Source organism: Choloepus didactylus, chromosome 23 (genome assembly GCF_015220235.1).
Source record: "Choloepus didactylus isolate mChoDid1 chromosome 23, mChoDid1.pri, whole genome shotgun sequence".
NCBI lineage: Eukaryota > Metazoa > Chordata > Mammalia > Pilosa > Megalonychidae > Choloepus > Choloepus didactylus.
This window is the reverse complement of record NC_051329.1, coordinates 19,075,098-19,090,714: the sequence shown is the minus strand read 5'-3', so window position 1 is coordinate 19,090,714 and position 15,617 is coordinate 19,075,098. Positions and strand designations below refer to the sequence as shown.

Sequence of the window (15,617 nt, the reverse complement as noted above, 5' to 3'; positions counted from 1 at the left end):
TACATGTGGTGGTTTGGAGCTATGTACCGCAGAAAAATCTGTTCTTAAATTTAATTCATTCTTGTGGGTGTGAACTCTTGTAAATAGGACTTTTTGATAAGGTTACTTAAAGTATGGCCCAATTTAATCCTATTACTGAATGCCTGGTGAGGAAGGTCACAGAGAGAAAGACACACAGAAGGAACAGCCAGACACGGAAAGTCAACGGAACTCAGAAGAGAAAAGAGAAGCCAAGAGAGGCCACCTTGTGCATTGACATGTGACAGAAAAGCCAAGGACAAAGAATCACCCACAGCCAGCCCCAGAATGCCACATCCTTCTGGAAGAAAGCATCGCCTTGATGACACCTTGATTTGGACTTCTCCTAGCTTCAAAACTGTGAGCCAATGAGCTCCCATTGTTTAAGTCAACCCATTGCATGGTATTTGCTTTAGCAACAAGGAAACTAAAACAATATATATGGGGAATGGTCTAGAAGAATATCCAATAGGTCACTATTTTTTTTTTATTATGGATTATTGTAATTTTCTTCTCTTAGTTTACCCGTGTTTTCTAAATTTCTTCCTACAATGGGCAACTATTGCTTTTGTAAGGACAATTTCCAAATCTATACTGTAAGCTCTGGAATTTATTCTAAATCTGCTTTTTTTACCTCTTAACTTGCTCTCTCTTCCCAACAGCAGTGTAGTGCTAAAGCCTAATTCATCAAGTAGGTGCTTAATAAGTTTTTTTTGTACAGCATGTATTTATTGAGCAACTACTATGTGCAGTGAACAAGACATATGTGGTCCCTGCCTTCTTGAAGTTTAACATCTAGTAGGAGACAGACACAAACAGTGAATGCATAATAGTTATTTATTTACGATTTTGATGAATGCTTGCAGGGTACTAAAAAAAAAAAGAATCTTAATAACAAGGCAAGGGTTCTCTGAGGAAATGGCTTTTAGGTTGACACCCTTTTCTAGTTTGCTAATGCTGCCAGGATGCAAAACACCAGAAATGGATTGGCTTTTATAAAGGGGGTTTATTTGATTACACAGTTACAGTCTTAAGGGCATAAAGTGTCAAAGGCGACACATCAGCAATCGGGTACCTTCACTGGAGGATAGCCAATGATGTCTGGAAAACCTGTTAGCTGGGAAGACATGTGGCTGGCATCTGCTCCAAAGTTCTGGTTTCAAAATGGCTTTCTCCCAGGATGTTCCTCTCTAGCTGCAGTTCCTCAAAAATGTCACTCCTAGTTGCTCTTGGGGCATTTGTCCTCTCCTAGCTTCTCCGGAGCCAGAGTCTGCTTTCAAAGGCCATCTTCAAACTGTCTCTCATCTGCAGCTCCTCTCTCAGCTTCTGTGCATTCTTCAAAGTGTCCCTCTTGGCTGTAGCAAGCTCGCTCCTTCTGTCTGTGCTAATACAGTGCTCCAGTAAACTAATCAAGGCCCATGCTGAATGGGTGGGGCCGCACCTCCATGGAAATGATCCAATCAGAGTCATCACCCAGTTGGGTGGGTCACATCTCCATGGAAACACTCAAAGAATCACAGTCTAATCAACACTGATACATCTGCCTACACAAGATTACATCAAAGATAATGGCATTTTGGGGGACATAATACATTCAAACTGGTACACACCCCAACAATCATGATGACAGTTCCAATTTAAAGCTGTACTGCCCGATGTAGTAGCCACTAGCCATGTGTGTGGCTAATGAGCACTTGAAAATGTGGCCAGTATGAATTGAGATGTGCTGCAGGTGTAAAATACACAGTGGTTTTTAAAGACCGCACACAAAAAAAGAGAATCTGAAATATCTCATTGATATCTTTTTATGTTGATTACATGTTCAAACCATGACATTGGATTAGATAAAATATGTTATTAAAATGAATTTCACCTATTTCTTTTTACTTCTTCCCCATAAGACTATTAGAAAATTCTAGATTACCTGGGTGACTCACATTCTAATTCTATTGGACAGGGCTGAGTTTGAGAGGGCATCACATTCTAAGTATGTGATATACAGTATCTCGTCTAATCCTATGATGACTGTAACGGGTAGTTATTCTTAATCTCACTCCAGAGTGGAGGAAACAGGCACACAGAGTAAATTGCCCCAAGATCAACCGCTAGCAAAGAACGTAGCTTGGATTTGAACCTGGGTGGAGCCTCGGTGGAATCAGCCCAAGGGCCTGTGTTCTTATCTTTTATCCCACACTACAGAGCAGAGAGGCACACGAGCAGGACAGGAGAGACATCCAGGGTGGTCCAGGAGAAGGAACAGCACCCGTGGAAAGATGGACATTAGGATGATTCAGCCCATCTGGTCAGGGGTGAGCCTGCGAAGGGCCTGCTTTCTCAGGGGGCTGACACCTCACCCTGGGGACGCTGAAGTCAGCTTTGGCAAGGCCATCCATCTGCCTTGTCAATATCAGTAACTCTTTAGGAAGCATGAAAAAAAACTGCATCTGGTTGCTGGAGGGGGGAGTCTGGAGGAAGACAAGGAAGAGAGAGCGGAAATGGGCCTCATGGACTGTTTGCAGGAGGAAAATCACAGGTAGGAACTTGGCTGTCAAAAGTCCCCAGTGCTGAGCTTTGAAGCCTCGTTTCTCTTTAGTATTCCATGTCCCCAGTGGGAAATCACCCACTCAGTTGGTGCCTTGGTTTTCCTTCCATGGTACACTGCTTGGAAAAACAAAAGATCTTTGGAGATGTGGGCAAGAGTGTCCCTGGGATTGGTCTAAGGAGAGTTAGGTGTTGGCACAAGCCTTTGCAGGTTCAAATTCCAGTTTCCTCACTCGGAGAACTCAATCACCCTGACTCAGTTTTCCCAACTGTAGAAGGGGATAGCAGTGGTCATTTCCTAAGGTCAGGATTAAAAAAAAAGCATGGAAAGTGCTTAGCCCAGAGCCTGCCTCATTATATTGATAGCAGGCATTATAATAATAATTATTAGTGTTGTTCTAAAGAGAATTTGTTCTCAAGAGGAAATGTGACCTTATATCTCCACTGTACTGTCGCCCTCTCTCCCTGCTAGTTTTGGATACAGTTTTGCATATTGTTCATCCCAGAAACTCCAGGGTCTCATGCAGATCTAGTGTGTGTGGATTCTTCATTCTGCTTCCCCCAGCTTTAGCCCAATGTCTGATGCAGGCTAGGAGCCCCCTGTTGACATCTTTATCCCCACTGTTATCACTCTTCACCTCATATTCCACACTGTGATTTCCTTCCAGTTCTTCCAATATGCTGTGGTCTCTGCCTCATGTTCAGGCCTTAGCACATGCTGTTCCAGGCAGCTGGGAACAGTGTGAGGCTACTCATCCTTCATGGTGGTCTGTTTGCTCTTTTGTCCACTCCTTTAGACTGTAAACCCCAAAAATGCAGGCACTGTGTCAGTCTTATTCATCCTCGTACTCCCCAGCCCCAGCACAGCTCCTGGTACAGTGCCATTAAATATCTCATCATTAAGGGAAGGAATGGGTGATCTCACTAGATTATTCTTTAGTTTCCTCCCTCCCACTATTTATATATAGTCTGATAGGGAGAAAGACTCTTTACCAAATAATCCCATCCCTAAATGTAAATTGCAGCCATGAGAAGTGCCTGAAAGCAGAGGTATCTGACATGTGTTGGAAGAACATGCAATAAAGTGACTGCTTAGTTGGGGAGCAGTGTTGGCTCCTACATTTTCATGTAGAAGGGTAGAGCAGCCATGGGGGTAGGGGGTTGCTCCTTGGATCTTCCTTCCCGCAAGAGCTTGTCATCCAGCTGGAAGGGTGCAGTTAGTGGACAGTCTCCCGATACAGCACCTTTGAGGCCAGGCCACACTCTTGTTGGGCAGCCCCCAGTCAATGACTGATCAGGTGGGCGTGTCAGGGCCTGGCCACTTCTGTCCAACAATGGACCTCTTGAACCATTGGTCTTTGTTCCAGAGCTCCCCATTGGGTTGGCTGGTCTTTGTCAGATCTGAGGCTCTCCTGACCCAGTCCTGCTTGTTCTCCCTCTATCTTTCACAGATGTTACCCCCAGTTCTGTCTCAGCATCTGCTTCCCAGAGGACCTGAGCAGACACAGGGTCTTAGGAGCTGGATTCTCCTGGGAAGGGGAGTTTGAAGCTGCACTCACACAACATTTTTATGTAAAATAGACAAACCACCATCACCCACAACAAAGAGTGGGGAAAGGCTGATTATGGGATAATAACTACCTCTTAGAATTAATTTGGATAATAGCTACCCAGTATCTGTCTATTCAGGCATTCAATGAATGGTAGCTGTCATTACCCAATTTCTGACAGCTTGGGAGCAGAGCCATCCGGGATCCCGGGTGGCAGTGGGGTGATCCAGGAAACTGTGCCCTGCACTGGATATCACCTCCAGGTAGTTTTCCCTCTAATGTCCAAGGTGGGGTATCCTCTGCCCCATGCAGAGTTTTGGGAAGGCTCCCTCTCCGAGAGTGGACATGCAGAAGCTGAAGGAGTACATAACCTCAACAGTTTTGGATCTGGGCCTCAGGGGCTGCTCTGCGAGCTGCACTTCCAACACTCCAGAGGGCGACACGGGAAAAGGTCCTCCAAAGGCTTCCCGGCCTTGCCGGTACCGATTTAGGTCCCTCTTAGGAGGTGACATTTGCGGACGGACAGACAGGCAGGAGGATAAACATGATTCTCCAAGGATAAACATCTATGGCTGGGTGACCGACGGATGAACAGACACAAGTCAGGCTGTGAGATGCCAAGACAGAAGGATACATCTGTCAGTCGGACGGTCAGGTAGGTGTGCGACTTTGAGATGGACAGGAAGACTGACCGAGCGGCGGGCTGGGCGCCTCCCGCCTCCCGCGCGCTGGGTCGCTAGGGGGCGCCGCCGCCACGCCTAGCCTCGCCCACATCCCGCCTGGGCGCGCGCTCGCGGGGCGGGGCCAACTCGCCGGCGGGGGCGACAGGGGGCGGGGCGCGCGGCGGGTCAGCGGCGGGGGTGGGGCGCGCGCGCGCGCGGGGGTGGCCGGGGGCGGGGCGCGCGGCGGGCGCGGGCGCGCGCGGCGGCGGGGGCGGCGGCGCGTTCCGTTCCGGGCCGAGGCTCGCGGCGGAAAAGTTGCGGGGCGGAGAGGAGCGGCCCCCGGACGGGCAGGAGCGCGACGCCGAGCCGCTGCCTGGCGACCGCGGCCCCGCCATGGACGACCTCGGTGAGTGAGCGGGAGGCCGAGGGAGGAGCAGCGAGGGGCGCGCGGCCCCGGGCCGGGCGGGCGCGAGCGAGCGAGCGGCGGGGGCCGCGGGATCCCACCCCGGCGGCCCCGGCTGCTGTCCCTGTCGCCGGCTTTCCTCAGGGCCGGGATCCCGGGCTGGGCCTGAGTCCCGGGCCAGGCCGTCCCCGCCGCCGTCCTCCCAGCCGCCACCCCCCGCCTCAGGGACAGCCCCCACCTCCGGACCCCCTACCCCGGGGACCCATCCCCGTTCCCCAGACCAGCCCCAGGGACCTGCTCACACCCCGGGGACCCACCCCGTCCGCCTGCCCGGGCCGGAGTACCTCCTCAGCGATGGGACCCTCACTTCACAGACCACTCGCCCACCCCCACCTCACAGATCGGCCACCCAACTTGGGAGCCTGATTTCATGGGCTGGTCCTTCATTTATGGGACCTGCTCCCACTCCCTGGAAGACACCTGCCCGCCCCCGCCCCCCCCAATTCACAGACTATCACCCCCACTTCAAGGCTAACCCCTCCATCCACGAGCCCACCCCTTCCATTTTCACAAGTCACATTCACAAGTTAGAGATGAGTCTCTGACAACCACTCGTCCATTTCCAAAGCCAGTCTCCCAGTATGCCCGACTACCCCCTACTTCAGTCTGGGCACCCCATTTTGTGGACTGGTCGTTCCACTTCAGGATCAGAGTGGTCCACCTCACTGACTGCCGTCCCACTCAGTGGAGCAGCCCCTCAATTCACAGCCAGCCCCTTCCCCCTTCATATCACAGAGCAGTCTAAGCCTGGAAGGGTAAGTTGGGGAGACAGCCTTCTCCCCCACTGCAGCCCCTGGTGAAATTCCAGGGGAATGAGGTGGGAAGTGGGCCCCAGATAGGGCCATCTCTGGACTTGTCCTGGCTGGCAGAGCCCCCTCCCCCCCTGTGCCGGGCTCAGCTGGAAGCCACACAGGTAAGGAGGGCAGGATGCCCAGAACAGAGTTTTACTGTTTTCCTGTTATTGGAGCCTCAAGACTACTCTTTTCAGCCCACCCCCTCCCTGGGCTCGATCTGAGTTTAGGTCAGGAGAAAGTGTCCTCTGGAACCTGACATTAAACCCAAGGGGTTGGTGCCAGGGTTCTAGGAATGTCTTAAGTGGTGTGAACCCTGGGATGGGAGGATTCGCTTTCTCTCCCTCCTCTTCACGTCTATAGCTGCAGGGCTCCCCGAGCTACGTTGGTGAGCAGGGAGAAACACTTTCTCTGTAGGAGCCTTGTCTTCCCTTTCTGGACTGTGGGTGACTTGTGTGACCACTAATGCTCTGTGTGTCCCAGGCTCTGAGGAGTAGATTCATCAGATGGGACTGACAGGCCTCTCCCCAGAAGCATGGGGCAGACCCTAAATTAAGACTGGCTATTTGTAGACAGGAGAGTTCTGAGGGGACAGGAAGAAGGATGGGACTTGAGTGCCTCCTGGCAGCTTCCTTTTGGGATCATGATGCCCATAAGAGATCCTGGAGCTGGGGGTGGTGTAGGTTCCTGTTTTGCTGAGTGTGATGGCTCTGAGTGTAGGTCTGCCTTTGGGTCAGGCTTGGCACCCATTTTTCCAAGGTATTCAAGGTTGGTCTTGGCTGGCTTCCAGGCAGGTATTTTAGGTCCCACAAAAACAACCAAGCTGAAGGGAGGCTCAGGCTATTCTTTGAATCAGGTTTTGAAAGTCTTGATGCTTTCCTACTGGGAAATGGGGAGCAGAGTTACAGTTTCTAAAATGCTGATGTGCCTGTGTTGCTTCCAGACAGTCCATGTGCTTTTTGAAAGACTGAGAAAGTGTTTGTAGAGTTTGCAGTCGAGTCTGGAGTTCCTGTCTTCTGACAGTCTTCCCTTTAGGGCCAGGAAACTGAGTCTCTGAAAGGGAACAGTGTGGTAGCAGAGGGGTTTGTAGGAATTTAAATTTGCTGTTTATGGAGTACTTCCCCAGATCTCAACCTGTCCATCCTCTCAACAGCACTTGCCAAGAGCCCTATATGGCCCCTGCTGTCATTGCTATCTGCCTCTTACAAGTTGAGAAAACTGAGACTAAGAGAGGTTGATTGACTTACTCAGGGCTGCACAGCCACAAAATGACAAAACCACGACTGGAAGCCCAATCTCCAGCTCCTAGAACTGCAGCTCTTGCCTATCCAGAGGACTTTGTTCCTGGGGGGGGGGGGGGTGAGCAGGTGCTGGAAGGAGGGGTCTCAGTGGGGTGACAGCTACTACCACTAACGTTTGCTGCCTCCCTCCCGGGGCTCTCAAATTGCGTGGATCCGGGCTGCCTAACTTCCTTTGCCTAAACCTCCGGTGGCCGCCACGCCTGGCTGGCCGGGGCCTCGGGTGGGAGGAATGGAGTGTGCAGGAGGGGAAAGGATCTGCGTTCAGGCTTGCTTGGGCTCCGTCAGCTGTCTGGATGGCTGCTCAGTCCTGCCCGTCAGCTGTTTTCCTTACTTAGGGAAGAAACAAAGCCCAGGCTTCTTGTTTTTATGTTTCTCCTAAGTGCGTTCAGCTGTGAGCCTCCTGGTCCCTAACACAGGGGAGAGTTTGCGGGCTGTTCTGTGGCAAGGGCAGAGCCTCTGCTGTGACTTTGTTTTTCGGTCTTAAAAAAATCAGGGACTCTCCCTTCCCCAGAGCTGCCAGTGACAGCCTCACCATGTGCTGTTTAATAAGTTACAAATTTATAGCTCTTTGGGCAGAAAAACATAAACACAGAGTGTCCTGCCCTTCCCTGGGTGTTCTCTCCACTTGGTGCTGCAGGGTGGCTGCTGGTGGCTTTTCCCATTACTGTTTTGATGCTGGTTTGGCCGGGAGTCCACTCTGTTCATGTTCTGGCCGGAGTTTCCTGGACAGAGTTACCACAACAGGGAGATGCACTCCGATTACGTTTTCTGACCCTCCTCTTTGCTTTCCCCTTCTTCCCGTTCTTAATGTGGCTGGGGTGGAGGGTGCTTTGGCCAAGGCTGTGGTCTACTGAGGATTGCGCATGCATGATGGGGGGCAGGCCCTGTACCCCACACTGTTTGTGTGCTGTCTTAGGACCCTGGAGTTCTCACCACCATTCCCCTGCACCCAGGAAAGTTCTGGTGCTCACCCAAAGTTAGTTATATATACACGTGATGGAGCTGGGATTTGAAGTCAGACTGATCCCACATCAGATCCGGTCATCATCATCGTAATGAGGTAGCACGTTCTGGGTGACTAAAGGGGACGTAGGGGTGTGTGGGATTAGCCATGAGTAATTGTTACCTTTTAAAATTTCTGCCCCTAGGAAATCGCCTCTGTGGCAAAGGGTGGGTCCAGTTCAAGACTTCATAGCACATCTTCCCCATCGCTTGGGAGGGGCACCAGCCAGCTGCTGGCCATGTCCATTTGCTGCGGAGATCCGGACATGTCTTCTTTCAGCTTCTCAGCAGTGCTGACCCTTTGGAAAACAGTGCCTCATTGTCCTTGGGGGTAGGACTCAGGGAGCAGGGGAGTTGCCTGGGGCATTCCAGGCTACGGAGCTTCTCTGTTTCCATGGAAAGTCTGGACTTCGCGCTTGCCTGTCTGTGGTGCCTCTGTCTGCTAGGCCAGGGTCAGGGCCCCCATGGGTGAAGCAGCATTGGCCGTGCAGACATGGTGCCCTCCTAGCAGGAGCTGCATCACCACCAAATCTCCTGCACTGTGAGCTTGCAAGGGATGGAGCTGGGACTCGAGTGTGGTTGATTCTTGAGCAGGTGCTCTTTCCGCTGGGCTAAGCTGTCTCGCTCCCTGGGCAGCCAGCTGCGTGTGGGAAGGCTCAGACCCCTGGGGGCCACCGCCTGCCACTGTGGGTTCCAGGTCTTCTGAGGGTATGTCTCAGGAGTCCTTTTTCCCAGCTCCCCTGGTGACGGCCGTGCCTTGGGGAGGCTGGGCGTGCCCTTGGCTAGCGGGCGGCAATTGAAGGGGAAGTTACTGCTGAGGCTCTGAGTAGCCAGTGTCCCAACTTGGTCATCCTGCATGGAGTGTGCCGACTCTCCGAACTGCTTCCTTTGGGCCTTTACCTTGTTGCAAGACCAGAGATGTTTGAAAAGCTTCCCAGCCTCACTCTTATTCCAGCCCTTCCCTGGCTTGCCCTTGTCTCAGTGTCTTCATTAATAATAACAAACATCTGTAGAACACTTTTTTAAAATATGTATACAGTGTTTACAGACCTCTTTGCCATCATATTTGTTGGGCACTTGCTATGTGCAGGCCCTGTGCTGTGCACCTGCCATGCCTTGTTTCATTGAATCCTCATGTCAGTATGGGGCAGTTTCTATTATTATTGTTGTTACCCATTTTTCAGATGAGGAAACTGAGGCACAGAGAGGGCCAAGTTCTACAGCTAGTGAGTGTCAGGGCTGGGGTTTGAATCCAGGCACTCCAACTCCAGAGCCTGGGCTTGAAACCACTTCTCACACATCTCTTCACGCTGTTGGAGCAGATGTTAGTTGCCCTAGTTTGGTTGCTTTCCATTTCTAGAATGCTAAGCATCTTTTCTGCCCCTTCCCTACACACTGCATTCTCTGTCCAGTCTCCCACTTCCTTTTCCTGTTCTATCTGGTTTCTTCCCTCACCTTTGTTCTTTCATGGGGACACCTCGCTCAGGATGGGACGCAGGACCCTGTTAGCCACCCCTCCCTCCCTGGTCACCTCTCTGGTTACCTGTTGCAGACATAGCTGTGTCCTTAGTCATCAGCTGCCGACGATGAGAACCTGGGGCTGGTCTCCCGAGGTCCGTCTTTAACCACTCCTGATTGGGCGTCAGCAGCCTTCCCGCGCCCCCACCCCAACACACAGACACTTCTCCTTGTCTTTGTTCGGGTGTATTTACACTGCCACTTGGAGCCATCCTGTTTCCAGAGGAGGAGGTTGTTGAAAACTTTTAAGGTAGAGAATTGAGAATGGCCTATGGGAGGGAGAGAGAGCGAGAGAGAACCAGGGAACCAGGTTCTCTCAGAAACCGTGACAGAACAGCTGATTAAAACGGGTGTCCCGGGATTGTCTCCTGACCTGGGGTGGGCCCAGCCCAGGGCCGCCACGGCCTCCAGGCTCCGCTTCTCATCTCCCGGTCTCACATCTGGGCCCGAGTGTACATTCATGGACTGATAAAAGTCTTCCAACTAAGTGATTGCCTAACCAGTGGGGCTCGAGGGCCAGCTTCTCCAGGGCCAGCTTCTCCAGGGGGGCCTCGGACGCTGGGCCAGGGGCAGGCAGCGGGTGTGCTGGGGTGGGGGCGAACTCCCCTCTCTGCCAGGCCTTGCAGGGTCCTGGAGGCTGAATCTTCTCCTAAAGACTGCCTTTTAGTGCTTATTCCTTATGCGACATGGTTCTGTGGGTGTATGGGAGAATGTCCTTGTTTTATAGGGGTGTGCTGAAGTATTTAGGGGTAAAGTATCATGATGTCTGCAACTTAGCTTTAAGTGATATAGTAAAAAAAAGGGATACAGAGAGCGAGCCCGGTGGAGGGTATGTGGGTGTTCATTGTGTTAGTCTTTCAATTTTTCTGTGTGTTTAGACATTTTCACGTTGAAAAGTTGGAAAAAAAAAAAAGCCCTGCTATTTCTTTGTGGGAGCAGGAGTCATTCTCCCAGGGGTGGCTCTTGGCGGAGGTGGCTGAAAGACTGAGTGGGCAGAGACAAGAGCCAAGCAGGCCTTGGATTATAGTGATTGTCAGGTGGGGATTAGGGTGCAGAGCCTGTGCAAAGAAAGTTCCTAGAGACCAGGGTTCCAGGGTGGACCAGGGCTGGGGATAGGGAATGGGGAGTTGCTGCTTAATGGAGACAGAGTTTCTTTTTGGGGGGATTGAAAAGTTTTGGTGATGGATGGTGGTGATGGTGGCACAACGTTGCGAATGTAATCAATGCTACTGGATCATATACTTGAAAATGGCTCAAATGGGAAATTTTATGCTGTATGTATATATATATATATATAGCCTCATTAAAAATTTATTAAAAAAAAAAAAGATAGGCAAGAGATCACGAGCTTACATCTGTGTGGAGCAGCCCTGGTATTGCTTTGGGTGTGGTGACGTTAATTGGGAGATTCTGTGCCCTGGTCCGAGCAAGGAAGGGAGTTTGGAAGGGATTGTCTGGGGCCTGCGGAAGCAGAGCGAGGCTTTTGTGGGCCGGGAACAGCCTCAGGGGCAGCTCAAGCCCTGGGGGAGGGGCTGGAATGCCATTTGCTTCACATCATGAACTTCTTATCTGTGGCCAAAGGAACACAGTCAGCCTGTGGGCAGCGAGGCCAGAGCGGGCCCCAGGCTCTTGTCTGCAGCTGCGATCTGGCCGTCCAGTCCTCCAGATTGCAGGTTCCCTCCTGGAATGCCCACTCCCAGGGTCCCACTGTCTTGTTTATGCTGACTCAAAGCTGGATCACTTGGCCCGCCCATCTGTTTTTGGGAAATAGCTGGATTCTGGCACTAGAGACAGCCCTTGGCTTTGCGGTAGAGGTGAGGGTCCTGGTGCCCACTAGAAACATCCGGGGCTGGTGAGCGCCTCCTGCGAGGGCCTGCTTTGAACCTCAGTCACGTCGGAGCGCAAGGACGCAGAGGCTGGCCACTCGGTGGGGGTCATGGGACCTTCCCGGTGAGGTCTCCAGAGTGGGGTGCCATGCCTTACTCTGCCTGTTGGAAGCAGTGTGATGTGTGTTGAGGGGGTGGGGGTGGGGGTGGGGCGTTGGGAAGAGAGGGGGGTGGTGCTGGGAGGAAGCTTTATGTAATTCTTGGCTGGGGCTCAGGTAATTGTTTTAATGAAATGGAATGCAGCTTATTCAGAACTCTCTTGGCAGAAACAGACATGTTCTGTTCTATTTTCTTGTTGGGGAGAGTGGGGCACACATTTCCAGCTGGTTTGGAGAGGAGACCCCCTGGGCGAGCTGGAGCCAGGTGGGCGGAAGCCCCCAGGGAGCTCCTTCCTCGGTTAGCTCAAGGAGCTTCAGGCCTCTTGAGCTTTATCTGGACATCAGACCATGTATCTCTTTGAAGGAGCCATGGGGCCTTTGGCCTCTTCCAAGGACAGAAAAGTGCCATTATAGAATGAGGGTAGGGCCTGCCTCTCCCTCTCTGGTGACTGGGAGGTGGCAGGGAGAGGACACAGGTGGAGGTGCTTAGCTTAGCACGTGGGAGAGACCCTCAATGACTGTCTCTGTGTTGATTCACTTTCTGCTGCACCCAGCGCTTCAGAACTCCCTAGCCCTGCCCTCCCCACCCCCAGTTTCTCCATCAGTGTCAGCACCTGGGGCCTAAAGGCCTCTCTCTGCCGCTTCACCTTGACCTCCTTTTCTTCTGGTTTCCTCTTTCTTTTTGGCTTAAACTATGGGAATTATTTATTGGCTCACAGTTTTAAAGCTCTAGAAGACCAAACTCGAGGTGTCAGCCAGGCAATGCTTTCTCCCCAAAGTCTGTAACGTTCTCGTGCTGGCTGTTGGTGATCCTTGGGGTTCCTTGGCTTGAAATCTTGCCTCAAGTCATATGACAGTTGTTTTCCTCTTTTTACCTGTCCTCCCTTCCTCACTCCTTTCTTTCGCTCCTTTTTCTAACTCGTCCTGGACCATTCTTCCATGTTTTTTCCTCTCCCTTCCTTAAGCTCCCCTTCTCCCAGAACCTCCCCTGCTTCCTTTCCCACTTCCTTCTCTGATCCCTTCGTAGGGGTTGTGCCTTTGTGTTCTTCCAAAGGCTTTTTTCTGGGCCCCTTGTTTTTCTCCTTTCTGGATTCTAAGGTCTAATCTATCTCCTTTCATGATCTCTTTTGTCACTTGTGTGCTGGTGACTCCTAAATTTATATTTCCATCCCTGACGTGGATTCCATTGTCCGGCTTCTTCCGTTCTGCAGGCCAGCAAGGGCCCGGCTCATTTCCTTCTCCCTCTCTTCACGACCCTGTCTACTGTCTGACTGCTCCGCTATTGTCCCCTCTGTTCCCTTGGCCTGTGTTAAAAAATGGGCGTTTGTGCTACACTTTAAGTTTCAGGAAACGTTTTCATGATACGACTCTGACAGTAACTTTTAGGGTAGGTGGTGGTTGTCCCTGTTTCACAGATGACAAAGCTAAACTGAAGCTCAGAGGCATTAAGGAACACACCCAGTGTCAACACAGATAATGATACTGGAACTTGAACCTCTTTTTGGTTCTTCATAGTGAAAGTCTCAAGGTAGAGACAGCAAATCACAGGTTGTATTTGGCCCACAGACCCATCTTGTTTGGCCTTCATGGCATTTATTAATATTTCAGATTAGTTGCCAATATTTAAAGCTTCAGGATATTGCACATAAAGATCCACATGTCTGGTTTCTTTTGAAAAATTAGATCTGGACACCCTGGGCCTAGGTTCCTACTCAGCACTGCCTGGTGAGCCAATCAGCCACAGCCCTTTTAGGTGGTCCTTCCTACCTGCTCCCTGCTTGGGTGGGGAATGGGGGGTTCTAAGGCTCTCTTTTTGTATTTATGACACAGTTGCCAAGTCTAGGGGTTTCTTGAACTGCATTCTCTGAGTTAGATTTTATTTCTGTGCACTCCAAGCACTTAGCTCTGCCTTGATTCTGGATCTTTGTCCAAGTTGCAGAAAATAGCCTCTCTGCCCTCATCTGTCAGCCCACACCCTCTGCCTTTAAGATCTCAGCCAAAGCCACCTTTTTGAGAAGGCCCCCGCCCCTGCTTAAGAGCAGCCAACTTCTAACTTACTTTTGGGTCTTGGCACTCCCACTTGACTATGACTTTACAGATCCATGTCACTTGGGTTTCATTCTGTGTGTGTGTGTGTCCCCACTTGGGTTTCATTCTGTGTGTGTGTGTGTGTGTGTGTGTGTGCCCCACCCTGTAAGCTCCTTGAAGACGGAGATCTTATCTGGCTTTCAGGTGTCCGTAACCGCCAAGGACTGCTGGTGCTCTCTGTGGTTGCCTAATAAGTATATGATGGTGGTTGATGATTAAATGGGTTTGTGCTGCGGACACCCACCATGATGCCCTGCCTCCAGCAAACCACTTCCTCTGCTGGCGAAAAAGAGAGAAATCATCTGGGCTTGGGGCCGGGAGGCAGCACTTTGCCATGGGCAGAACTCAGGCTCTGCGGCTACAACAACACCAGGGTCTGTGTTGACACCATCGCTTGCTAATTGTGTGACCTCGGGCAAGTCACTGTATACTCCCAGCCTCAGCCCCCTCATCTGTGAAACAGGTGCCTTCCCAGAAATACATTAAAGTGCTCAAAAATAAAGTGCTCAGTAAATGGTAATGATTATCATTAGCTCTTAGAATAATCCAGACGCTGTCCCGGGGTTTGGCTTTCTGGGTCACCCTCCCAGTGCCATGCAGGCTGCATTTCCTGGACCATTGCATGTCCATGTGCCTGGTTTGCCATCCACGGGTGGCTGGGGAAGGATGCTCACTCAAGTTATCTTCCAGGAGAATGTGACTTAGGACTACTTGTGGTGGCCCTGTGGGGTAGAAAATGTTTGGTGGCTCTGAAGGTGAGGTGGTCACACCTCAGTGCTGTTGGTGTTAACGTCTGGGTTTTGATTTTGAGACATTTTATTCCCCTGGGCCTCTTTGGTGGCTTCAAGGAGGAAGTGGCTGGGGGAAGAGGTCATTCGGTAGCTTGGTTTATCTTATGGTTTACTTAACACTAACGTTTGGGAGCGGCTAGAGAGAGCAGTTGCAGGACCCAGCTTTCAGTTCTGCAGGCTTCTCCTGGCACTGCAGCTTTCTCCTGCTCCAGGCAGGCTGTGAAGGGTGCTCCTTGACACCCATCCAGCCTCCCTGGGTGGGTCTGGCTATCGAGGCTCCTAGTTGCAGCAGAGGAGGGAGTTTGGGGTTCTGGACAGTGAGCTGTGGTCTTGTCAGCAGAGCAAGCATAGCCATTAGTTGGAGGTTGACCCAGTAACTGGACAACCCCACCCACCTCCGTACCCCTTTCAGTGCTGGCAGTCTGTTGGGCCAGCCCTGGGCTCTGTTCAGGGTTTGAAGTGCCTTGCAGAACCCTGGATGGACTTTTCTTCTCTCTGTTTCCAGCAGGAGCCCTCTTCCTTTCTCCTGTGGAGGCAGGAGTGTCCTGCGGCCTGCTCTGGGTTTCCTCTGGATTTCCCCTCTGGAATCCTGGCTGGGTTGGCCAGCTGAGGTGGTTTCTTCTATCTGATGAGCTTGGGGTGGCTAAGTGGGGTTGGCTCCTCAATGGTGGCTGTGATGCTTGGAACATTGTACTCATGCCTTCCCAGGCCCGATTTGGCTGCCCTTTTGAGCTCACTTGATCACGTGCCGCCCACCTCGGAAAGTCCTCTGTCCCGAGGAGTGGACTTGCGGTTTCTTTGCCCGTCCTTAGTAGCGTCAGCTTGGCTGTGTCTTTGGGGTGAGGTTGGGATGGCTGGGTGGCCTCCCTGCCTTCTTGCCTCAGATGGCCTCTTACTAGGAGTTCTGA

General features: G+C 51.6%; 1 protein-coding gene across 2 annotated transcripts in view; it reads left to right on the top strand.

Moving 5' to 3' along the window:
- Positions 1 to 5,030: 5,030 nt before the first annotated feature.
- Positions 5,031 to 15,617, top strand: part of PXN (paxillin) — a 45,325-nt gene continuing 34,738 nt past the window's right edge. For both annotated transcript variants that reach the window (XM_037816757.1, XM_037816758.1), the window contains exon 1: positions 5,031 to 5,177. In XM_037816757.1, the coding sequence (XP_037672685.1) occupies positions 5,165 to 5,177 (13 nt within the window). In that variant the 5' untranslated portion in view covers positions 5,031 to 5,164. The remainder of the gene's footprint in view (positions 5,178 to 15,617) is intronic.